The sequence below is a fragment of the Ostrinia nubilalis genome, chromosome 21 (genome assembly GCF_963855985.1).
Source record: "Ostrinia nubilalis chromosome 21, ilOstNubi1.1, whole genome shotgun sequence".
NCBI lineage: Eukaryota > Metazoa > Arthropoda > Insecta > Lepidoptera > Crambidae > Ostrinia > Ostrinia nubilalis.
The window spans coordinates 331,642-357,757 of NC_087108.1; the positions used below are offsets into that span (position 1 = coordinate 331,642).

Below are 26,116 nucleotides of genomic sequence, written 5' to 3' on the forward strand. Positions count from 1 at the left end.
ATTTCAAGATTTTGATGTATGTTGATCGAATGTTGTAATCGTCAAGGAAATATCCTGGATGATGTTATTTAATTAAGGTAAATTTAAAAATAAATTTCATTTAATTTTCTTTGAATTGTAATGAATAAAGTTCTACAAAATTACACAGATTCTTTTTCCATGAATTTTCAAAAGTGAATTTCTTTCTGGGCCACCCTGTATTAAACAAGAGCTTTAACGTTTTGAATTAAGTTTAGTTACGATGCAATTTCATCATTTAAAATTAAATTAAAATTGTATTAAATACTTAACTACTTAATACGTGTAAATCAGACTTAAAAACGTGTCGAAAGTTACAAGTAATCAATATCGTTCGTGAGCACGCCTTGCAAGTAATGGTGCGCGATCTGCCGTCCGTTGCGCGCGACGAGCACGATTCGCGCGTGGGTTCCTCGCAGCAGCGCCGGCCGCGCGGGCGACGACGCGTCCACCAGCGCCGCGGGTAAGGATAGTAGGTGCTGGCGGAGCGCCTCGCGGGTTGCGAAGGCCTGCGTGCCGTAGACGAGGCCCGAGGCCGGCGCGTCGATGACCTCCCACGGCTCGCTCGTCTCGAAGTACCCGCCTTCGCCCTGGGGGAAAACGTTTCTATATTAAAAACCTAAAACAATGTTCATCTATATATCTAAATATATAAAAGGAGATACTGACTGACTGACATATCAACGCACAGCCTAAACGGCTAAACGTAGGCACTTGAAATTTGGAAGGGACGTAGCTTAGGTACCGTAGAGGCACTAAGAAAGGAATTCCCGAAATTCCCACGGGAACGGGAATTAGCGGGAAAATTCTTTTGTATGAAAAATCTAAACCGCTTAAGTTAGACGCTTGAAATTTGGCACGCAGGTACCTGATTAAACTTAGAGCTTAGTTACAACAGGATATTGCAAAATTCCCAAGGGAACGGGAGTTAGCGGGAAAAAACATTTGTATGAAAAAATCTAAACCGCGTAAGATAGATGAAGGAGGTAAAACGGGATCCACGCGTACGAAGTCGCGGGCGGCCGCTAGTTGGAACTAATACAATGTGGATAAGTGTTATAAATTATTAAAGATTCTTAAAACGGTACTATTCTATTCTGTTTCGAAAATATTGTAGGTACATTATAAGTACAGTCATCAAATTATTCAGGTAAGCGTCGACTACCTTCCATGGCTCACTCGTCTCGAAGTACCCGCCTTCGCCCTGGAAACGTGGTTATGTTAATAAAGCAGTTTTAGGATTCAAACCGTTCGAAAATACGCCAGTGTATTTTGTCTTAAATCATTGGAAAGACACCTAAAGCAATGCCTGTAGTTGTTTTTTGTTTGAAACGTTATGAACCTATCCTTACTAGGTTAAACCAGTGTTTCAAAATTCTAGATTATCAATAAATGAACTGATAATAAATAATTCATACGTAAGTATGTGTACCTCAAACGTAGAGGCTGCGTGATTTGCACTATTGCAATGACTCATTAATCAGATGAGAGTAGGTGATCAGATTGTTATTTTTTTGACGTTGGACTTGTCGCCATATTGTTATAGCACTTGTAAGCAAATGATCCAGTTCAAATGGTTTGATGTCAGAACACTCAGAACGCACCTCAAACGTGGACACGGCATAGTTGTTCCTTCTCTTGGCGGTGACAAAAGACACGAGAGCGCCATCCTTGTTGACGATCCAACAACTTTGATTTTTGAACGTACCTCAAACGTCGACACGGCGTAGTTGTTCCCCCTCTTAGCGGTGACAACAGACACAAGCGCGCCGTCCTTGTTGACGATAGGTGTCCCCGCCAGGAACTGGTTGGCGGACTCGAAGGTCGCGGCGCAGCGCCACTGCGCCATTTGCCCGTCGCTCGAGATCAGCAGGATGCGCTTGCTGCGGTTGATGAACACCTGCGAGGAATAAAGAAGAAGAAATGCTTATTTGGCACCAAATTGCGTGCATTCATTGCACAATTAACCATCATCATTTCAGCCTTAGCTAGATGTCCTGTACATCTACTGCTGAGCCTACAATGATTTCCAAGTTGACCGGTTGGTAGCGGCTTGCATCTATCGCCTACCTGCTCATTCAACACCTAAATCGAAGGAACGCAAAGGTTGGTGCTCGTGAAAAATATCTAATCTATTGAGCGGTGAAGGTAATGGGAATTTAGAAGAGGTATTAGAGCTGTGTAACGATTTAGAACCTTGCAATATCTTAAGAATTTAGATGAGATTGTCAAACAGAAAAATCACAAATTGCATTTAGGAGAAATGGTAACCTACTGGATGCGGGCAGCGCAGGTCCGGGCGTTTTGGAAATGCTTCAGGGAGACCTTTGTCTAGCAGGGGACGTCATTTGGCTGAATCGACGATAATATAGGAGTAAAGTGGCATAAATTCATGAGCCTAATATGTTGTCGAGTGTCACAATAAAGTACCTTCTCGGCCGTGTTCTCGTCGATCCTGACGTAGGCCAGCTCGCCCAGCGGCGCCAGCAGCTCGTCCGTGAACACGTCGCAGTAGTGGTGCGTCGTGTTCGCCAGCTGCTCCACCTGCAACCAAAAAATATATAAATAAATACCATGGCATTTCAAATCATGTAAGACCAACGCACTGCGCTGCACCCAATATTCACAAAGAGAAGAGAGTTAGTAAGGAAAGTAGTCATAACAGGTGCACGTGCGCCCTAAATGCCCGAAGTGCACTATTAAATTTTAACCAACGTGTTATATGAAACTAACGACTTTTAGGACTTTTAAGTACCTACTAACTACATTACATCAATCAATTTTACAGGGCAACCCAGAATGCAGTGCTCCGCGCTCATTTCTCTTTTTCGGAACGGATGCAAAAAAAAAATGTAGCAAGTATTTCATTAAAATTGAACAGATGAAAATTGCGCTCACAAAATAATAAATGAAAACTAGAATAAGCTATTAAAAAAAATAAAAATAAAAATTTCTATTGGGAAATTGTAGTGTGAAAAGGAACGTCAAAGTTACATACATTTTCGAGGGTTGGTATAAAAAAGTTTTTGGCGGTAGTGGAAGGAAGAGCAACAGTAGTCCAGTCATTTAAGCTTAAATTAGGTAAGAATCTCGGAATTAGAGATACCCAGCTGTAAGTCTGTAAATACTTGTATATTGACACCCTAAAAGTTGTCTCAAAACCTACATATGGTAGGGTGTAAGCAACTATTAAATTTTAAGGTCAAAGGTCACAAAAATCGGTTTTTTGCGCTTTTTTTGGAAATATCTCATTTCCTATGGGTTTTTTGCTATTTGTATTTATTATCAATATTGTAGAATACTAAATTCTCTACAAATTTTGTTTAAAAAATTTTTTTATACGGTGAACCGTTTTCGAGATAGAGGGCGGAGAGCGCGCGGTCACTGCATCACTTCAGGTCAACTTAAGCGGTTTAGGTTTTTCATACAAAAGGATTTTCCCGCTAATTCCCGTGGGAATTTCGGTAATTACTTGTTGTAAATAAGCTTTAAGTTTACTAAGGTACCTACATGCCAAATTTCAAGCGTCTAACTTCCGTTAAGCGTTTAGATTTTTCATACAAAAGGATTTTCCCGCTAATTCCTGTTCCCGTGGGAATTCCTAAGTAAACTATAACCTGCCCAGGTGTATGAAGAATAATTGTACCAAGTTTCGTTAAAATCCGTCGAGTAGTTTTTGTTTCTATAAGGAACATACAGACGGACAGACAGACAGACAAAAATTTTACTGATTGCATTTTTGGCATCAGTATCGATCACTAATCACCCCCTGATAGTTATTTTGAAAATATATTTCATGTATAGAATTCTGTCCGTCTGTATGTTCCTTATAGAAACAAAAACTACTCGACGGATTTTAACGAAACTTGGTACAATTATTCTTCATACACCTGGGCAGGTTATAGTATACTTAGGAATTCCCACGGGAACAGGAATTAGCGGGAAAATCCTTTTGTATGAAAAATCTAAACGCTTAACGGAAGTTAGACGCTTGAAATTTGGCATGTAGGTACCTTAGTAAACTCAAAGCTTAGTTACAACAAGGAATTCCCGAAATTCCCACAGGAATTAGCGGGAAAATCCTTTTGTATGAAAAATCTAAACCGCTTAAGTAGACCTGAAGTGATGCAGTGACCGCGCGCTCTCCGCCCTCTATCTCGAAAACGGTTCACCGTATAAAAAAAGTTTTTAAACAAAATTTGTAGAGAATTTAGTATTCTACAATATTGATAATAAATACAAATAGCAAAAAACCCACAGGAAATGAGATATTTCTAAAAAAAGCGCAAAAAACCGATTTTTGTGACCGTTGACCTTGAAATTTAATAGTTGCTTACACCCTACCATATGTAGGTTTTGAGACAACTTTTAGGGTGTCAATATACACGTATTTACAGACTTACAGCTGGGTATCTCGAATTCCGAGGTGAACTTACTATAATGACTGGACTACAGCAACAATATGGCTGCTCGAGTTTGTGAAATGGGTTGGGAGGTGAAGTTTTTATGTCCTATATTTTTTTTTACATGTACTTAAGTAATTAAAATAAATTAAGTGCGTGAAGGAATCGTGTGTGAACTATCATGGAGATGATTAAGGAATTTAAAGTGGTGGGTGAGTGATTGTATTTTTCCATTTGGATTTAATATTTTGTCGCGAACTAGAATTTTCAGTAATGGTGTAGAGTAGGTAGGTGAAGTGCTGCTGTTTGCGCATTCGAGATTGTTCAGAACACGGTTACTTAGAAAGTGTAACCTATTTCGTAGTTAGTTAATGTATTTAGAAACTTTTGATTGCGGTGGGGTTTTAGTGTGGTTGTGGTAGAGTAGATTACGGTCGTGCGGGTGTGGTCCGGGCCTCCACTTTCCCCATTCGTACGAGGCTTTTATTGGGCAGGCCTCTAGTCTTGTCTAGTGGGGATAGATGTAGGCCTAATCCTCCATTTTTTCAGGTAAATTAAATTCAGATTTTTCTTGCACGATTAGAATTCGTGCTCCTGAAGGACTATGACGAATATTTATTATTCGGGATTCGCTGTGGTCAGCCTATCTCTCCCTCTCGTCCAGGCGCGGCGCAGTGGATGGGTAGCACGTCGAAGCTGACGAACCCCCTGCCGTACCTTGGGATTCGGCGTGGTCACCCATCCACGATCGACCACGCTTATGATTGTCTAACTTTCGTGATCGATGCCCTATCACACTGGCCACTCGTCCACGCGTCCCTTTGCTGTCCGCTTGAAATTGCCTACCTGTTCAGGCGCGGGCCGCGGCGCAGTGGATGGGCAGCACGGCGCCGAAGCTGGCTAACTTCTTGCCGTCTCGCTCACCCATCCTCGAACGACCAAGCCTATTATTGCCTAAACTTTCGTAATCGATGCTCTCCCTCTTCGCTGCTCGCATCAACTTGCCTACCTGTTCAGGCGCGGCGCAGTGGATGGGCAGCACGGCGCCGAAGCTGGCGAACCTCTTGCCGTCTCGCTCGTGCAGCTCCGCCGGGATGGCCATGGCCTCCACCAGCCCCTTGTACTGCTCGTTCAGGACTGTCCGCTTCGACATGCTGCTTCGCTGGAAATTATCGAGGTAAGTGTTTACTTTAATTTTCACATTATGTTATGGTAAATGACGGGAAAACACTGAACTTCAGTAGGCTGATGCGCGCCGCGATAAGCGGTTATCACGCTATTTTATCGATTTTGCCCATACATTTTGACGTCGCTAAAGTATATCACGGCGCGCATCCTAGCTGACAGAACCGAAGACACTTAATGTACTTCAGACTATGTATTTTTTACTTAAGAAGTTAACATAGCAAAATTGCCACATTCTTAGTTATTTTACTGGATGTGCTGTTTTTCCCGTATTGTTTTACCCGGCCTATTAATATTCTAATGACAAAAGTAGTAATTCTTCTCGTATCTACATACCTATCTTTAAATTCAGCCTATGGATATAGTTTAGTTAGTTATCACTCAGGCAAGTTTACACTTACAATTCACATTGGTTTGCGTAAATATTGAAGATGGAGGACATTTAAATGAATGGCATACTTAGATACGTCCTAGTCCTACATAGTTACATGAGTCACATATTAAAACTATCTCGCGCTCACTTTGCAGAATATTATGTTTTATTCTATAACTAGCTTTCCGCCCGCAGCTTCGCCCGCGTGGAATTTTGTCTGTCACAGAAAAACTTTATCGCGCGCGTCCCTGTTTCAAAAACCGGGATAAAAACTATCCTATGTCCTTTCCCGGGACTCAAACTATCTCTATGCCAAATTTCATCAAAATCGGTTCAGTGGTTTAGGCGTGAAAGAGAGACGGACAGACAGACAGAGTTACTTTCGCATTTATAATATTAGTATAGATTCTATAATGTAGACAATCAGACAACACATTAATGTAAATAGTAACACCACCTACCCTTACTTTATTTAGCTCCATCCGGGTGTCCCTTCGCGGCCCGAAACCTTAGATGTTATTTACTTCTATTATTCTCAACAGTACTAATCTATCTATCTATATCTATATCTATATTCTATATATATATAAAAATGAAACCCGTTTTACGTTGTCACGACATAACATGAAAACGGCTTGACCGATTTGGCTGATTTTTTTTTGTAGTTTTCTAATACTCTGTACAAGGTTTTTACAGAAAAAAATATAAAGAAAATCTCTACGCTAAGGCGGTACGAAGTTCGCCGGGTCAGCTAGTATTCTACATAATAGCAATACGAGTGTTACAACTACAGTCTACGAATAAATTAGAAAGAACCGCGAAGCGCGACGAAATCATTAGCGGAACAATTAAAATAGCTGTAACATTTTTTTTACAAACTTAGGTACCTATACATACTAAGAGGATTTCAGATGACTTACTAGTAGTACTATACATATTTACTAACTACTGTAACTAAGTAAAAAATATTGTATGTATACAGTTTATTCTATTAGGGTTTCTGATCTAAAGACAGCCGCACTTGCAAACTTCTAGGTTTTTTTTTTACTTGGCACTGCGTCTAGGTTTCCTTTTTATAATATTCTCGGGAGGAAAGTGATGCACTATCTAGGAATTTAAATAAAAAGCGATATTGATCGATGGCCTACTCTTTTTTTCTTTGAAAACTAGAGATTATTTCCGACATTATTGATTTCGATTAAAGGCATTTTAATTCATATTGCAATCACTGTTTCAAATGTTACTCCAGTATCTAGTCTACTTATTGTTGTAAACCCCGCTTAGCGAGGATTACTATGAATCTGTTCGCAATCGCGTCGATCGATCACCTTTATCGGGGCGTGGCTTACAGATTTATTTTGATTATCAAACAAACACCAAAATGCTGGAATGTGTTATGCAAACAGCACAAACTGGACAACGTTAGACCTGACTATGGAAAGTTAAAGAAAGAAGTAGGTAGGTAGTACCTAGGTAAAGTAGGGTAGATATTTTGCCACCATGGTGGCGTGGCGCCACATTTTTTTTATATTGTTTATTATTAACTAGCTTTTGCCCGCGGCTTCACCCCCGTGAAATTTAGTGTCACAGATCGGCATCAATTATAGCCTACATGTTAATCTGGGTTACAAACAATAATACTGTAAAGTTTCAACAAAATCCGATCAGTAGTTTTTGCGTGAAAAAGTAACAAACATCCAGATATCCAGACATCCAAACTTTCGCATTTATAATATTAGTAGGAAGTAGGTAGGATAGTAGGATTTTGAGATCCTCTTGCGTGGAAATGGAGGTAGGTAACTAGATAGATAGTATCATTGATATGAAATGACCTCCCTGATCATCATGCAATTTACAAAACAATTTTTCAACAACGATAATAGAGTAGGTAGGCTATCATAAAGCCAACCCTGTAAAATCTTATAATAGTCTCTACAAAACAACGCTTCATTCAATATTATGAACCTGGGACTCACGTTTTGACCGTCTTTAAGAAAATTGAAAAAGTATCGATTTTAACGATATTGGTCTCTATCATTGTAGTCGGAAAATCCTGTCCAGCCAATCTTGAAAAATTAATGAACACAGCTGTTTCATTGATATTGAAAAATATAGCCCTTTTATCTGAAGTACGATTCAAAATGCAGTGCCAAGCAAGTACCTACACGTAACATTACAAACTCAAACATTAAAATCGAATGGCGAGCCATAGACTAAACACAGTCGTGAAGTCACATGCTTAGCAGGAGGCGCGCACTTAGTTTCAAATATTTTTTACTACTTATTTAATTATTAATTACCTACCTACTTATGTAAAACTACTTTCTTGCAAAGGTACGAGTACCTACATAATATTATTTATTGTATATTTATTGTATTGTATATTGTATTTACACTTTACCGTACCTTAGCTTAAAATAAATATCTTCATTTATTATGCACTTGACTTTCTCGTATTTTTCCACTGGTAATTATTGTACATTACTCAAATTAATTTATCAAACTAAAAAAAAATTTCCCGTTAAAGTAAACAAGTCGAACCTTGACCCAAGAATGAATTATTAATGACTCACTCACCACCTAAGTTTCCGTCCGAAAATTTAACTTCACAGTGTCTGCCTATGGAGTAATTTTAGTTCATAATTATTGAACAGTTACCTGGCGATAAGGTGTGTTTATCTCCACTGATAGTGTTTATTGCTGCCACTATCTGCGTGCGCGCAACTCGGCCGAGAGGGCGCCACTGTGCGATGCGCGAGCGCCGAATTTCGCGCAGCATCATCGGTGACATTGGCGCGGGGTCATGACGTAGGTTTTGCGTCGAGTAATAGGTATTATGTAGATACTAAGTGTCTTTTGTGTTTATCCTGCGAGCATGGATTGATAAAAAGAGCTCTCTTTGTTGGACAAGTTATACCTAAAGTCGATAAAATCGATAGTTCCGATGCGGAATTAGGTCATGGCCATTGTCTAATGATGTACACAATGTTTATGATATTCACACAATAAAAGACCTTTAAGCCACAAGTGACTAAGTGGCTATGCATCTTCTAGGCCAGGTCATTCGTCATAAGACGTCATAGTACCTACATAGGTACTACATACCTAAGTATAAAGCTTACTTAAGCTAAGACCTCGATAACGGTTGTATTATTTATTGTGTAATACAATAGCGTAAAAACAACAAGTAGATACACCACCACATACATGTTATGTATGTGTATTGTGTATGCCTTCATTATGCAGGTGTAAGTTGTGCAGGTCTAGTTCGTTCAGATAACTTTTATCAGCATTAGCGAACGCAAGAACGCGTCATCCTACTCGTACCATACATAATATCTGCTACGATTCCCACGGTACCTTACCTAAACCTACTTACATCATACCTCGTAGATACGCACCAAGTTGAAAAAGCTTCTTATCAGTTAAAACTACATACTACATAGTTAAAACACTAATACTGAACTTGACACTGTATGTCCCCCGGCCGCCATCTACTTACTCGCAAGTAAAGCAAAGCTGTTGCTGAAAACCCATATGAAAGCACCATAACAGACTTAACCTGGCATGGCAGTCCATTTCATAGATTTTTTTATAGCATAGATCATGATGAGATGCCTGTTATTTTATTTTTGAAAAGGTACCTTACGTTCTTATTTCGGCGCTCGCACCACAAATTAGGAACTTCCCTCGCACTAAAGAACTTGGGTGTAACAATTATTTAAAACAAATATTTATACGAATGATTTTAAAATAAAATGATCAATATAGTTAAGTAGGCTCAGAATAATCAAATCAATTAATTAATACACAACTAAGTATGAAATTACCCAAACGGCAACAGTATACCAATCCAATGTAAATATAGTATATGTTTACTAACTTTTAAGTAAAATACACTGAACACATTATTTGCTATTATAAATAAAGTAGGCGTTAATATTTTTAAGCTGCAAAGTTGTTAAGTTGCAAGAAATAAAGCTTCCACACGTTTTGTTAAAAAAAATATTTAGATTTAGCCAACGTTTAGTTGATTTGAATTGATGATTGAATTTGAAATTTGATTTTTGCCGACAGCTCCTGTAGTAACTACTAGCAGGCCTCCGTCACTCGCCTATGCCGGCCGAGATAATTACCTACAGCGCGTGACAACTTCAAGTTGCAAATCAGTCAGGGCCGCCGCGTGCCTGTGAGCACACGCGTATTTCTATACACGCTCGGTCGATCATCGTCACAATCAAGGTTTATTGTTCGAACAGCACTGTTATCCTTCTTTAATGAAAAATCGTAATATTTAGGAATAATAATTAACTGAGTAATTTAAATAATTAAAAAAAACTAGACTTTTTAATAATTTTGAAATATTTAAGACAAAAATCTGTAGCAAAAAAATTATTTTAGCTAATATAAACATTAACTTTACTTCACAGTGTCTATTTTCCGACACTACACCTTTTAAAACTGTTTGTCCAATTTCGAATTATCGCAACACTGAAGTTTATTAATAAGTACTTTAGAGATGGTACGATTATACAAACACCACTAGATTAAAGTTTACCAATCGTAAATACAATAAATTATTTTACTTTGCTTATACAACCCTGACGCTTGTGCTGTAAGGTAGATCAATTCTGAACACAAAAAAATTGCGCTCTTGTGAGCGTAGTAGTAAGGTGCGATTTCGAATGCACCATGTGCGTTGGATATTTTGCATTATTATTATTACCGTTAAAATGTCGGCATCTGATCCTACACAAAGGAGTGCAATTTCTGTTGCTACTATTATGTATTCTGTGCTACTAGGTACTAAGTAGTTACTTAGGTACTATTGGTGGGTGGCAAAGGAACAACGGCCTTAAATTAACAGAACACTAGCCCCAATATACACCTCACCACAATAAACATGTAAGTAGGCACTTAAAACTCACAAAGGGTCACAAATAACAGAGAAATTCCACTAACCACTATACCGAGCTACACTTGACGTTATAGTATTTTACAAATACCTATGCCTTCAGTTTAAATACCCATCTACGCACATTCAAATCAAAAACGTATTTCCGATCCTACACTGTTCATCGACCTCAAAGAGGGGAATCCCCTGTTCAAACCATAGACAAAACTTCTATCCACCAATAAATAGGCTATAGGCTTGCCTACATTCAACTTGACCTGTTTTTCAGACTATTTAATAGGGAAAAATCACATAATGATTGCGTTTAATTCTATGGTGGACGCAGTTAATGACATTTTATTATATTTTATTTTTCAATCAATTTCTAGATAAATCAAAAACATTAAAACTTGGAATTGTGATTGAATTCAGCCTCTCTTTTCTTTTTTGCTCAAAATAGAAGCGTAATCAGATTACATTTTCAATGTAAGTAGATATAGGTGGAGTAATGGAGTTCCATCCAAATTAATGAATAAAATAATACAAATACCTATAGGTTAGGGTGGTCCTTATTTTTCGACTTTTGAATTATCCCCGGGGCACTTTCTCATTCGATTATATAGTTACCTCTAAATATGAAATTAGCTTTTTTTGTTTTTTTTTTGTTAAGATTTAGAGGTCGCTACCAGCTGTCAAAATATTTACAAAAAGCTTTGAAGATCTTAAATCATGATTTCATAAATGTTTTATTTAAGTGTTTATATCACATTTTAGGTGCAAATGAACATCGCATAGATAGAATAGACAATCGCTTCTTGTCCCCTTCTCCCCTCAACCCCTCTTCTGTACCGACCATGGTACCGACGCGTCGAGATACTAACAAGTCAACTCTTATATCTTAAAAATAATTGATTCAAATATGTACATTGTACATAATATCTTAGTTCATAGCAACAACAATAATTTTGTAATATTTTTATTTGGCTTTGGCTAAAAATAAATGAATCTAACAAATACAGATTTTGTGTTTTTACTTAAAATTCAAACCTTGGTAGCGACCCCTAAATGTCTTTTAAAAATTAAAAAAATAATAATGAAAGACTTTCATATGGTATATATTCAAATTACGTGGTGCCCCGCAAAATATAAGAAAAAAATTTTTTTTCGTAGGAATAAGGACCACCCTTTTTTTTTTTTTTTTTTTTTTTTTTTTTTTTTTTTTTTTTTTTATTTTAGGTGGTAAAAATGCATTGAGTTGCATACCCGCCGCTGTGGTAAGGCGACGGGTTATGTGGGGCTCTCCCCTCCAGAAGGGAGGGGCCTACCCACTAAAAATCCACCAATCTCCGTCTTATTGAGCAGAGGCAGGAGCCGGTGTAGCTGAGCCTTATCCCGACCTATCCAACCAATGCTCATGTAGTCCGCTTAAGTGTGCAGACTCCGTCTTTACCACATCCTTCTTTTAACAGTGGCGGCTTGCTGATCCGCCACCGACCACTCGGAGATAAATTTACACGCTTATGTACATTACCTTACTACTAATTGTATACAAGAATGTACATTTGTGCAAAAATCTATCAACATATTTACAAAAACAGTTGAGACCAGCGGAAAGGTGTACATGGCCTATCCACTGGTACTCTGTAGAACCTTAACTATATGACTAGCGTTGACTAGTGTCAGAGACGGTTAGCAAAAGCACGCCGTCTCCGACCAGCTCTTCGGCGGCGGATGGGATCTGAGAGAGGATCGTTTTCCCGTTCCCTTTCAGCCGCCTCTTTGGCATTAATCACTTCTTCACAGAAGTTTTTAAATGCGTCCCAGCCTGCTTCACTACTGACCATGGCCCTAACCACAGCCGGCAGCGTTAGGTCAAATCCGATAGTGGCGCACAGTGTTGTTCTGTGCGCTGTCCAAGCCTGGCACTCTTCCAGAGTGTGTTGCGCCGTGTCTTCGGTGCAGTCACAGTGGTGACAAGCAGCAGCTGTCTCACGACCGATGTCGTGCAGGTATTTACCGAAGCAGCCATGTCCGGTCAATACCTGCACCATGCGGTATGTGAGCGAACCACTGCTCCTCTCCACCCATTGTCGCAGGCAAGGCTGCAGGGCGGCGACTGTTCGGTGCCCAGCACTGGGCTCCTCTAGCCACTCTGCCCACTCCTCCAATATCAAGTTACGGGCCTCCTCTCGCCAGTACTCGATTTCACGAGGTGCCGGAGGGTTTCCACTGCGTCTGGCGGCAGCGGTACGGTGGTAAACCTCCGACTGCACCCTGGCTTCGAGCTCCCACGGGGGAGTGCCCGCGAGTGCACATACTGCCTCTCTTGAGGTTGTGCGGTAAGCCCGTGCAATCCTCTGCGCAACTGTCCGCTGTGGCCTCCTCAGCGCTGACGTGTTTTCGCGTCCTAAGGCATCAACCCAAATGGGGGCGCCATACAGGGCCATTGATCTAACAACACCTGCAAACAGGCGCCGACACCCCGCTCGCGGACCACTCAGATTAGGCATCAACCTGCTTAAGGCTCCAGACGCCCTCACTAGTTTGGGTGCAAGAGCTTTGAAGTGGGCCTTAAAGTTCCACCGGCTGTCAAGAACCAATCCGAGGTACTTCATGGTACCCTCGACAGCGATGGAGACGCCTCCCACAACGATCTCCGACCCCACTGGAGGTCTCCTCCGTGGTCCATGGAAGCAAATGGCTTCCGACTTCTCTAAGGCCACCCTAAGCCCAAGACGCTGAATGCGACTGACAACATGCGCAACTCCAGCTGTCGCTACGATGGCCGCGTCCCTGTAGGTCTTTTCCTTTGCCGTGACTAGGGTATCGTCAGCATAACACACGACTCCTACACCACGCATACTTAGGTCCCGGATGGCCCAGTCGTAGCCGATGTTCCACAAGAGCGGTCCTAACACCGACCCCTGCGGGACACCGCACGCCACGAGCCTCCTTCCCCAGCCGTCACACGTCGGGAACACCACTTCTCGTCCGTCAAGGTAAGCGGTTATGATTCGCCTGAGGTATTGAGGGACGTTATGGTGTTTCAGCGCCTCCTCAATACATTGATGGGGGATCGTGTTAAAAGCATTGGCGATATCTAAAGATACTGCGACTACGCATCCCCCTTGTGTCACTTCTCTTTCTGCCAGCTCTTTCACTTGCAGAATCGCATCTATGGTGGACCTGCCACGTCGAAAGCCAAACTGGTTATCTGCCAGATCCGGGCCTATCTCTTTGAGATGTTTATTGAGACGGGCAGCAATAACCCGCTCAAAGAGTTTTGCTGCCTCATCAAGAAGAACGATAGGCCTATAGGCTGATGGCGAGTCAACCGGGCGACCCTGTTTCCTGAGAAGGACGAGCTTTCCAATTTTCCATGTCCGAGGAAAAATCCCTTCCCGCAAACACGCTGTTAGTAGAGCGCGGAATCGTGGCTCTAATCCATTTTTCAAGGCCAGCACTAAGGCTTTTCCGGGAACCCCGTCTGGCCCGGGAGCAGTGTTTTTGGCTTGAAGCCGTAAGATCGCCGCCCCAAGTTCTCCCTCTGTTACGACGGGCGCCTCTTCCGTGCTGGATTCTGCCGCACTGTATACAACCGGCGGTGTAAAATCCGGTCTGTCTGGAAACAGAGCCTCGACTACACTGCGTAGAAGGCCAGAATCCATTGTGGTGGTTATTGGGGGAGCCCAAGAGCGAAGCTTGCTCATGACGAGCTTGTAAGGTCTCCCCCACGGATCCTGGTTCAGGGTGGAGAGGAGCTCCTCCCAGGCAGCCTTTTTAGCCGCCCCTATTGCACCCCTTAGTTCCTTCTTGGCCTGCTGGTATTGCTCATAAAGAGGAGCATCCTGTGCCTCGTCTCTGCGCCGGCGTCTGCGGTGCCGAGAGTATCGACGCCTGGCCATAACGCAGTCCTCCCTCAAACGGGCCAGCTCCGGAGACCACCAGTGCACCGCTGTGCGGGATGGCAATGCCTTAACTCTGGGCATCGCCGAGTCGCACACATGCGACATGGCCTCCCGGAACCACTCGGCTTCCCTAGCCGGATCTACCAAATCGGGGCATCGTGCCCAGCTCTCGATCTCCGATGCCAGTATTAGGCTCTCCCTATCCAGCTTCTTGGTTGCCCATCTTGGACCGATCGCCTCAGGTGGAAGGTGGTTCAGGCTGCTCGGGGCAGGCTGGGTGGGGGAGATATCGAAGCGCACATATCGGTGGTCCGACAGTGTCTCAACCCCTTCCAGAACCTCCCAGCTCTGGACTCGGCCCGCCAAGGCGGGACTCGCAAACGTGATGTCTACGACAGAGCCGCCCTGCATTCGCACACATGTCTCCACCGTTCCGCGGTTGATGATGACCAGATTGTTCGTGACCAACCACTCCTCTACAAATCGACCTCGAGCGTCAGTAAAACGTGATCCCCATGCTGTAGATTTTGCATTTAAGTCTCCAGCAATAATGATATTATGGGGGCGGCTCCACCCTGACAGCAAAACACTAACTTCCGCCATGAAGGCCTCAAGCTCCGCAAGTGACTTATTGGGTGAAAAATATACGGCGACAATAAGTATGTCTCCGATCAACCCTGCTACGCATCCACGTCCTCTTCTGATGTTGCCGAAAGGCAGTGAGTTTGCCGATATATTCGTGATTATGACGGCCTTTTCTTCCATGTCCCCTGCCCAATCGTCACGATCATGGACGAGGTATGGCTCTGTGACTATACAGACCTGGGTTGACCACTGTGTGATGCTCTGATTAAGGAGGTCTTGAGCCCTAGCACAGTGATTGATATTCGCCTGAAGGAAGCGTACGGCCATTCTTATTCAGCGGTTTCCATCTCCTCCATTGTGCCTAGCTGGGGCGTGGGCTTAGCAGTTGGGGCCATGTTGGGCCCTCGTTTGCCCTTTCCGTCTCTGTTTCTTGGCGGGGAGCAGCTCTTACTCCCCACTTTGTGCTCTGAGGGAGCACCCGCCGCAGCACACAAGGGACAGTGTGGGGCTGCAGAACAGTCCCTACTCTGGTGACCGGGCTTTCCGCAGCGATAACAGAGACCGCTGCGATCAATCTCGGCTGTGCACGTAGCACTGACATGCCCCTTCTCCATACATCGGTAGCACCTCTGGGGCTTCGCTGGTAGAATTCTTACTTGGGCTGACACCCATCCAACAAGAAGCCGGCCCCGAGAGATCAGGTTGGCTACCGCTACCGGCACCTTTACTACGGTGGCCCAGGTCCCCATGAAAGTTTCGCGGATCGAACCTACACGGATGCTGTCTGTTGTACAGCTGCCCGCTTTGGCGATCGCATCCGCCACCTCTTCCTTCGTCACCGAGTCATCCAAGCCTGAAATCCGCACGTCCACGGTTCTGACTGGCCTGGAGATACGTATGTCGCTTTCTGGAAGCACCTCGCGAAGCTTTTCTGCGAGGGCGTCCGCTTTGCTCCCACTTGTTGCTCCTGGGACTTCAAGCAGCTTTGCCCCAGTTTTGGCCTTACGGAATCGAACACCAGAGATCCCTAGCTCTTCTATGTTAATCCGAGATTTTGCGTCTCGAATCAGAGTGTCATACGACGCACCTCTTTCTTCCGCTCCGGGTTGCAGTGTCAACATAATAGCTGCTGAACTCGGTGTGCGGAGTTTTGGGTTTGGCCTACTCTTTGGCTTCTGGCTCTGCTGCTGCTGATGTTGTTGCGGTTGAGCATTACGCTTCCCACGCTTAACCACCGTTGTCCATCCTTCGTCCATCGACGCAGGAGGGGGTGGAAGCGGACGCGGTTCCTGTACGGGTTCCGGGGCCTGACGTATGGCTCCTCTTCTTTTCTTGCCCCTCCTTGTGGTGGGAATGGGCTCCCGGGGGACGAGTTCGGCCATTGTCACCGACGTGTTATTCGATGACGCAGTTGCAGTCGCAGTCGCAGCCGTCCCTACCGCAGCCACTGAGGTTTTCCTGGGCGCAGGCTTAGGGGGAACGCCCTTCTGCTTGTGTGCTACTACTTTGGATGGTTTTGGGGCAGTCCTTGGAGATGTTAAAGGTACCTCCGCTGGAGCCGTCATTATCGATTTGGATGGAAGGGGTGGGAAATCGTTGCCCTTCTTACGTCTGTCTGCCGCGAGTGGAGGCCGGAGGCGCTCTTCCGGCATGAGTCGGGGCTGCAGCGCCTCAATGCGCGCGTTTACCATGGTCCCAACTTGAACCATTATGTCACGGGTCAGTTCTTCCCGCTCCGGTTGAGTTTGCGTGAGAGTCGAAGTAGGATTGCTCTCGTTGCTTCGCTCTCTCAGGGCTTGAATTTCCTTACGGAGTTCCTCAAGCTCCTGTTTCATCATTTTGTTTGCAGCTGTTAGCTGCCTGATCTCATCATTTGGTGATGTCCTTTCTAAAAGTGCGGCAATAGCCCCCGCAATGTTGGTAGCGGACTCTTTAAATGTCCTTTTGAAAGGGCCCGATATGTTTTCGCACCTCTTGTACGCAAATACGACGGCATCCGCGCTGGTGCGAATATGCTCCAACACTTCCTCCGTCGACAGTTGGCTGGCTTTGTACTCCGCTTGAGAGCGCATCTGAATCAGTTTTTTAGTCCAGATTTCCGCCTCTTCATCTGCCTCTACATATTTCTGGCGTTTTCGTTCTTGCGTCGCCTTTTCTTTAGCAAACGCACGTTCTGCGCTTGCTTCCGTCTTGGCCGGCCTGCCTGGCCCTCTGCGGGTCGTGGTCGCCGTTTTAGGGGCTTTTGCTGGCGTGGCCCCAGAGTCGGAGCCTTGTGTCTCATCTACTTCTCTCGGCTTTTTGGCTGCTCGCTGCAGCTTAGGTCTCAGCGACGACAATGAGCAAGTTCGTGAGCTAGCTTGTGAGATGGGCCGAGATGATGCCGACGCGATCGACGCAAATGATGTGTCGGACGCATTACCCTCATGGTCAGTATCGTCTATGTCATTGCTACTATACAGTACACGTCTCGCGAAAAATCGGGAGTCGATTCCACCCTTGTTTTTGTCTGCGGCATCGCCGCTTTCACCTTTATGTACAGTGTTTGTACAAACTTCCATATTTACACTACCACTATTTACAGAACTACTATTTACAATATTTAAATCGGCATTGCCGCTCTCCTTCTCCTTTAAACTATTTACATAAGCAGCCACAGAGGACTGTAGAACAGGCTTGGCCTCCCCGTATACATGAGGCCGACTACCCTGAGGGCAGCCACGGGATTCCCCAGCTTGGCTGGGACCCGCCCGGGTAACATTTTCCGTTTGAGCGCTGTCCATTATTACTACTGCTTGCGGGCGCAGCTGCCCCACCTTACTCCCGGGAGCGGTAACGGCCGACGTTACTCCGCCGACCATATCGAGCCTATGAAGACCCGATATCGCTCTTCGGCCCGCTCCACACCTTGACGTTTGAGGGTTTTAGAGACTTTTCCTTGTCATGGCCCCGGCTTCCGTAGCCGGGACCCCCGGCCCCCCTCCATTGGGGGGTTACGGGTTGCCCGACAGGCCCGCCGAGTTGACGTAACCTGCCGCGCGGGTGAAGAGTCAGCCGCCCGCGTGACAAAACACGCGGACGTTGCCCAGGATGCACCACGTGGAGGTCCCTCACCATCGCACCCCGAATAAGGACCACCCTACTATAGGTAGAAAGAAAACTACACTGTAGTGTTACACTTTCTTTGTAAGTTAAAGCTAATACTTAGTACAACCGAAGTAGACTACTTATATCCTGTGGTTCAACCTAGGTTTATATTTTAGGGTTCAATATCTTTTATTAAAGAATTAAATACCCGGATTAATTTTATCCAATCAAATGTGAAGGTTTGGTGACCATTTATTACCCATTTTCGGTAGTTACCAAAAAGTAACGCTTACAAAATTACAGTAGAATATTTAATTAATAATAAGATACACATTTCAATACGAATTCTTGAAAAAAATAAATTACTCACAGCATTTGTGAACGCCACACTAATAAGCACGCAGCTCGCGAGATAAATCACGTTCGTCATTTTGGGAGGAATTACCGAACACTATTGGATATTATGTATAGCTAACTTTGGTTTTATACTGGAAGATTGTTTTGTAGGCATTATTCCTTATCGTGATCCGAATTTCTGCGCAAAATGGGCTTCTTTTCGCAAAGTTGCCCATGGGTATGGTTGATCACAGTAGTGGGACAACTAACCAAATGTAACAACCTTTTTTACCTATGATGACGAATAAGTGGGTAATCATTTTATCTCAAGGATTTTCCTTGTGTTTGGATTTTTATTGTCTGGTCTTGTAAGCTCATCATAAAGTAGGTTATAACGAACACGTTATAACTATAAAGTCAATGTTAAATTGTTAAGACCAGTTAAGACTTTCTGAAATCATTACATGCCACAACAATGCACATCCTTGACAAATGAATAGATAGTTTATCTACTTACGAATACGAGATCATATAAAAAAAATTATGTAGGTACTTGCATCTCAAAAAAAGGGAATTCCTGTTAGGATTACTCTAAGGGTAGTATTTAAACGAGTGACTGTAAATTTATGTTGTAAGTGTCAAAAATAATTAATGTGGGCTAAAGAATTACTAAGTGAGCGACTGAGTGCGAGTGACGAAAAATCAAAAGAACAGAAACTTACAAAAAAGAATTGAGTTCCTTAAAATACAAAATGAGAAGCTTCATAATATTTGAGCGACCTAATATTTGATTGAGTGTCAACGTTAGGTCCTGCATTTTTTTCAATATTTGGCAAAAGATTTTTTTATACTGAGTGGTATTTTTAACTTTAATGAAGTGTTTCGAATGCAAAAACTACTTTGAAAAATACTATTATGAGCAGCGTATTATGAGCCCACATTTAAATAAAAAATGATCTTATGAAATAAATATTTGACGGAACACTATTCTAGTAGCGAAAAAAATAAATAATTAAAATTTAAGGGTAGGTAATCAAATGAAACAATGTATTACGAAAAATGAAATGTATTTTCTTAAATCGAATCAACAAAAAAAACAAAATAAAATAAGTCGCTTCTGTCAACCCAAAAAAAAGTAATCTTATTAATAAGGTTCATTGATTGGTACCTATGAGGATTGAGGAGCTCTACCTACTCATCGTCACTGTATGATAAGTGCTGGCTTGGACTTAGCGGGCCGGCCTCGTTTTCTTTTTTGTCCAATAGGTATCAGTTTTGCTTCCAGTGGCGGTGTTGTTAGTTTGAGCCGAATTGCTAGACCCAAAACGTGTTTGCATACATATTTTGTTAAAAATTCGGGACAGTCGCCCCGCCCCCATTCGAATTCGCGCGCTGTAACAATCTGTAGTTTTCATTAATAAAGCGTATCAAAATAAAAAACATGAGACCTCAAATATAATATCAGTAACCAATAATCATTAATAAAGCAGCTCACAAAACTTTGCTTAGAATTAACTTTTTTGTAGTTCGTTCAGTAAAACCTCAATTAGAAAAATCTAATGTATCTTCATATTAAAGTTGCCCTCTCTGTATTTCTAGTCGCTCACTTAGTAATTTAGTCGCCCGGATAGTATTTTTATGTCTGAAATGTAATAATCAAAACCCACATTTTGTAAGCTCGTTCTGGATTTTATTATTGATCAATATTCGTCGTTAGTTTGGTTAATTTTTCGCTTACTCAAATTCATACCGCTCAAGGTATTAAAACAGTATGCCATCATCAGTCGCAAAGTTTTTTTTTAGTCGCTCGTTTTATAATTCCCCTTACTCTAATCTACCAAGACCTGCAACAAGGGAATCAAACCTATTATAGACTTCCAATTTACCTACAATATCCACTTAACTTTTAAAATAATTGTAATGTTAGTATTTCAGTAGTTTGTATCGGTAAAAATCACTACTCAAACTCAGATTCTTAGTAGAATCACAGAATAAAGTGCTACTTTGAACTTTATTTAACGAACTATGATATCATAGAGTTCGTGTAATTTCAATTAATATTTTACCCGAATGCGCCGGAAGGAGGGTTTATTATATTAATTTATTAGGTGCCCTGCGAATGCATATTATAATATATTACATTGTATCCAGTATCTCCCCCTATAGCTGCCAAATACCTATTCCTACTTCGACTAAACTTTCAGTAAATCCGGAATAATTCATGATTGAAGTTAACCTAAGTGGCCTATTTACTCGTAAATCAATACTATTATTATTATTTATCAAAGACAACAATACGAAGGTCAGATAAGATAGACACACGACACAACACGTGTTGGATGCTGCGGTCCCAACTTTAGGGGAATCACCGCGCATAGACAACGCAGAGATTGTTTCCTGCGGTCGGAGTCGATCAGTCGAGTTTCTAATTTAATACATTATGTAAAATTAGTTATATTCAGGATTTACACACGTCACGTGTACGTAAATTATGTAGATAAATAAGTGGTAATATACGAATATTAATTTCACATGGTTCTATCTAACAGTTAGATAGGTAGTATCTACTTATCTTTCCTTATTTATCCGCATGCATCTCCCTTTTTATGGCTAACAACTGTTGCTTCCAGTAATAGTGATAAGGAGAGGCGTAAAGCCAAAAAGTGGCGAAGGAGTGTTAAGTCGAAGGAGAGACATGAGGGGGAAGTTAGTGAACAGAAATCGGAGCTATCGGGACCGAAAGTTTCTAGGTGTACGCTGACAGAAGACAAGCTTGATTCCTCTCCCAGGGTCCTGACTGCCACGGGAAGGCTGTTCCACCTGTCCTCCCGTATTGTCTGGAAGAGATTGCTCCCTATAGCGTCTCCCAATTTAGTCTTCTTTCTTCTCACCTAATGGTCAATTTTGTTCATGCGTAGGCCTAGTAAGAGACGTCCGCGACACGCAAAACGTCTGCTAATCATTTTCATAATTTACTCCTTAAATTTTGGCTGAGTAAGACAGTAAATCTCATATTCTCGTATTTCGGGAACTCTAGGTAAATTCCCTTTCATAGAGTGTAGTCTTTTAAGTATACAGGGTGGAAACGATAACTAAACGATTCTTGGATTGAGGGACTTATTCCCCCATTTTGTATTTATTTTAACATTATGATAATTATAATAATTCAAATATCATGACGTACCTTACTATTAAAATGGGTTCAAGTGATATTATTAAATTTTAATTTTGAAGGCTTAAAAACTTATTTGAGACGCGCCTTTCGACCATACAAATAATTCTGCGCCCCCCTCCTCCAGTCAAGATTATTTATTGGTCGACTTGGTCGTATCGAGCAGTCTGGAATGCATTCTCTCAGCGGTCGCAGGTTTCTTATACTTAAGTACACAATGGCCCGCGCCCCCTTTAAAGGTCCCCCCACTTTGGGAACCAATGGATTAATTGGTAATGATTGGTATGTGAAACTTCATAAAATACAGGATGGAATTTTGTAATGCCACCTGGAGGGAAAGTACTCTTAATAATGTATAGTCAAAGAAAATATTGTATTATTTTTGAAAAGAAAGAGAACTACCAACGATCACAAAAAACAGGATAGAGAGCTCATCGCTTAACTTAAAAGTATTCAAAAGTTTTGAAAAACACTCGCGACACCAAAAAATACGCAGCGTGCGAGTAAGAAAGACCAGAGGACAGTCGTAAATAACTTCAGTTTAAAATTAATATTACTACTTAACTACCTAAGATACTATTGATGAATATTTGTTTTTTTAAATATTCAGGAAAGAATTACCCTGTAGCAGTTGTAGTATTTGTGAACCACAAAATAAATAAGTAAAGTTAAGGTAACTTTAATTAATTTTACTTCTAAAATAATTCTATAATATAACAAAAAAAACCTAATATAGTATAGGTTTGTCACTGATAGTGTAATTGTTCATCCTTACCGAAGAATTAAAGGGGATTTTCATAAACATGTATTTAAGATGAAAGCTTATTTATCTAATTTATAATACTACGTTTTGATAACAGTGTTATCAGACTAAATATATTCATATTCATAGGCACACACATCGCGTGAACATGTAGTGAAATTGATTTTAGAATCTTTGTTATTCTGACGATCGCTTGCATTTCGGTTTGTACAGATACCAAACTTTATCATACGTTTTCTTAAACTTCAATTCAGTTAAAAAAAAACATAAGTTAATACCTATGTTTATTTCCCTGGGTTTTAACAAATTTCATTTTCCCTGTAATTTCACGAAAGAGTAAACATCCACACAAACTTTCACATTATAATATTAGTAGGATATATCCAATCTAGTCTTTGTACACCAGCACGGCATCGTGGTCGGTCCCGGGTGCTTTCCGGCGCGGCGGTAGCGCCGGGTCCCGGTACAACACGCTAGCTTAGTGACGCTACTACTAGTAAGGTATTAATAACCGTCATCAACTGAAGTCTTTGTACACCAGCACGGCATCGTGGTCGGTCCCGGGCGCTTTGCACTTTGCGGAGACAGCGCCGGGTCCCGGTACAACACGCTAGCTTAGTGACGCTAGTACTAGTAAGGTGTATTAGCAACCGTCATCAACTGAAGTCTTTGTACACCAGCACGGCATCGTGGTCGGTCCCGGGTGCTTTCCGGCGCGGCGGCAGCGCCGGGTCCCGGTACAACACGCTAGCTTAGTGACGCTACTACTAGTAAGGTATTAACAACCGTCATCAACTGAAGTCTTTGTACACCAGCACGGCATCGTGGTCGGTCCCGGGCGCTTTGCACTTTGCGGAGACAGCGCCGGGTCCCGGTACAACACGCTAGCTTAGTGACGCTAGTACTAGTAAGGTGTATCAACAGCCGTCATCAACTGAAGTCTTTGTACACCAGCACGGCATCATGGTCGGTCCCGGGCGCTCTTCTCGCGCGGGCGAGCGCTTGAGGCGCGGCGGCGCACAGGCGCGGAGACAGCGCCGGGTCCCGGTACAACACGCGGCCCCGGCCGAGTCCCACCGCCACGATATAGTGCCCGCGGTAGCCGCCGCCGAAACAGCGCCTGGGACGACAGTTCATGGTGTTTATTTGGATTGGGCAAATGCGTAGGACGTCCACCCACATGGTGGACCGACCTCATAAAGGTAGCAGGAAGGCGCTGGATGCTGGCTGCTACCAATCTGTCATATGGAAATCATTGGGGGTGGCCTATGTTCAGCAGTTGGACCTCCTATGGCTGAAATGATTGATGATGATGATGAAATTGGTGGTAGCTATTTACCATCATCATATTTCAGTCGTAAATGACCTAAAGCTACAGAGCCCGATGAATTAGAGCAACCCAAACTGTGGGCAGGGCACAATACGAAAAAATGACGGCTGACGTGGCAGCAAGGTGCAGAATAGAGGTCACGTAAGGGAAAACGCAGTGTAGGACGTCCACCGCGACAGGTGGCATTAAAAAGGTTGCAGATTTTTACTGGTCATCAGGAGAAATCTATGTTCAACAATGGACATCCTGTGGCTAATAGATTTTAGTCGCCATTTCAAAAACCTGTCTCATATTTACTAGAAGCAAATGGATGATTTGTCCTGACCTGTCTTATAAAAAAAATATTTTGCTCACCTGAACTCGGCCTTCAGTTTATTATGCTTGCACAGGTCGCAGACCAGCAGTCCTGCGTCCACGAGCAGGACGACGGGCCCCGATGACACCAGGTGTGCCACCAGCTCGTCGGTGGACAGCGACCGCTGCGACACCTCGATACCAGTGCTGGTCGCCTCGTCGAAGCGACGCCTGACGCGTTCTCGGTCCTTCATTGGTGCAAAAGTTGATACTGCTTGGGTAGTGTTGTTGACTGATAGAGAATATAGCTAGAGTTAAGGTTAAAATATATTCTGTCTATCTTGTCTGGAAGAGATTGCTTCATAGAGATAATACCACCTAAATTATTCCATCTCTTTTGTGTATATTTACATGGTATTACTTTTTTGTTGTGTGTGGTGTACTACACTGATATAGTGTTTTCTATTAATCTAGTGAGTGAGGCTACCCCCCTAATCATTTTGAGCTTCACTTTAAGTGTAAAAAGTTTTCAACTAATTTATAACTTACCAAGTCCAATATCCTATCATAGTATCCATGTTTCTTGTAGTCCTCATTCACACCTGGCATGATAGTGCACATTTGATGCCTAATGCCATATCTACAAACAAATGAAGAAATTATAAATTAAAAACCATTTGTTCTATCTATCACATACTAGAGCTTTAGCATTGTGTAATATCTGCATCAATATTCTACAATTTGTCACAATTTCTGCCTTATTAAAAAAACACCTGAACATTTTTGCATACTTAAACAGATGATAAATATGAGGCACCTTTTGAGCAGGTAACACAAGTCAATGGTCCACGTGGACTGGTTGAAGCCTTCCTCTTGGCAGGTCTCGGCGAACTTGTTCAATAGCTCCCTTCGCTGCTCTTCTTCCAACAGCATCAGGACGCAGGACACGCCACAGTCCCAATTGAAGCGCTGTCGGTAATGCGTTATCTTGTGTTCGATGAACTGTGGTCTACCTAAAATCGTTGCGGTAAAGTGGTTGACTTTATGCTAGATATTTTGATAGTTTTTGTAAGTCACTAATTCGTTTTTCAATTAATTGTACATCTATGACTCACATGCAAAACACCCAGTATGTTTTAGAAAAATTAATACAGTCCAAAATAAAAGTATTAACATAATACTTTACTAACTTACTTACCTGCCTTTTCAGATGCCATGATTGCTTCTGTGTACACGTTAAAATCAATTCTTCTTCATACTTCTTTCACATGACCATTGCGAGCATAGAACACACAGTCACCACATTTTTTTCAGCTAGCTATTGTCAGCTTTTACTAAGAATTATGAGATAAGCATTTTGGTGACTCAGCCACGTAATAGTCTTCCCTAGATTCTAAGACTCAATAGACCTTATACTTATGTTAGTATACGCTTAATTTTGGTGTTTCAGATTTATAAAGAGTAACTTTACCACGAATTAAGATGAGGAGGTGATTATTTTTGCATTGTTTTTGTTGTTATCAGCTCAGCGCATCATTCATTGAAGCTGTCAAAAAACCTTATCACATACGTTTCGTTTTACTGCAACAGTATTCCCTTTTTTGTTTTGTTGTTCCCAAAATAAAATGATAAATTACAATCCTGTTGTTCCTCTAAAATCTATAGTTTCTTGTATATTTTTTAATGTCAATTCAAAGCCAATTCCTGCTTTTTGAAACTTGAAACTTCTAAATTTAAATAAAGTATTGGTTACGTAGAAAGGAACGTGCCA

At 42.2% G+C, this 26,116-nt stretch overlaps 2 protein-coding genes across 5 annotated transcripts; both read right to left on the reverse strand.

The window, feature by feature from the left end:
* Positions 1-204: 204 nt before the first annotated feature.
* Positions 205-18,929, reverse strand: LOC135082023 (poxin-like). 4 transcript variants are annotated; one of them, XM_063976772.1, is made up of 6 exons: positions 8,638-8,773; positions 6,447-6,487; positions 5,431-5,583; positions 2,449-2,562; positions 1,727-1,918; positions 205-608 (listed from the first exon to the last, which is right to left on the reverse strand). In XM_063976772.1, the coding sequence occupies exons 1-6, from the start codon at positions 8,768-8,770 to the stop codon at positions 333-335; spliced, it is 909 nt and encodes a 302-aa protein (XP_063832842.1). In that variant the 5' UTR covers positions 8,771-8,773; the 3' UTR covers positions 205-332. The 4 variants fall into 4 exon arrangements, with proteins under 4 accessions (XP_063832842.1, XP_063832841.1, XP_063832844.1 ...); XM_063976771.1 differs by having other exon boundaries at positions 6,441-6,487; XM_063976774.1 differs by lacking the exon at positions 8,638-8,773 and adding an exon at positions 8,560-8,579 and having other exon boundaries at positions 207-608; positions 6,441-6,487.
* Positions 18,930-23,406: 4,477 nt separating this feature from the next.
* LOC135082029 (protein GUCD1) lies at positions 23,407-25,878 on the reverse strand. Its single transcript, XM_063976781.1, has 5 exons — positions 25,544-25,878; positions 25,163-25,358; positions 24,895-24,985; positions 24,406-24,593; positions 23,407-23,841 (listed from the first exon to the last, which is right to left on the reverse strand). Exons 1-5 carry the CDS (start codon positions 25,560-25,562, stop codon positions 23,652-23,654), a joined length of 684 nt encoding a protein of 227 aa, XP_063832851.1. The 5' UTR covers positions 25,563-25,878; the 3' UTR covers positions 23,407-23,651.
* Between the last annotated feature and the right edge of the window lie 238 nt (positions 25,879-26,116).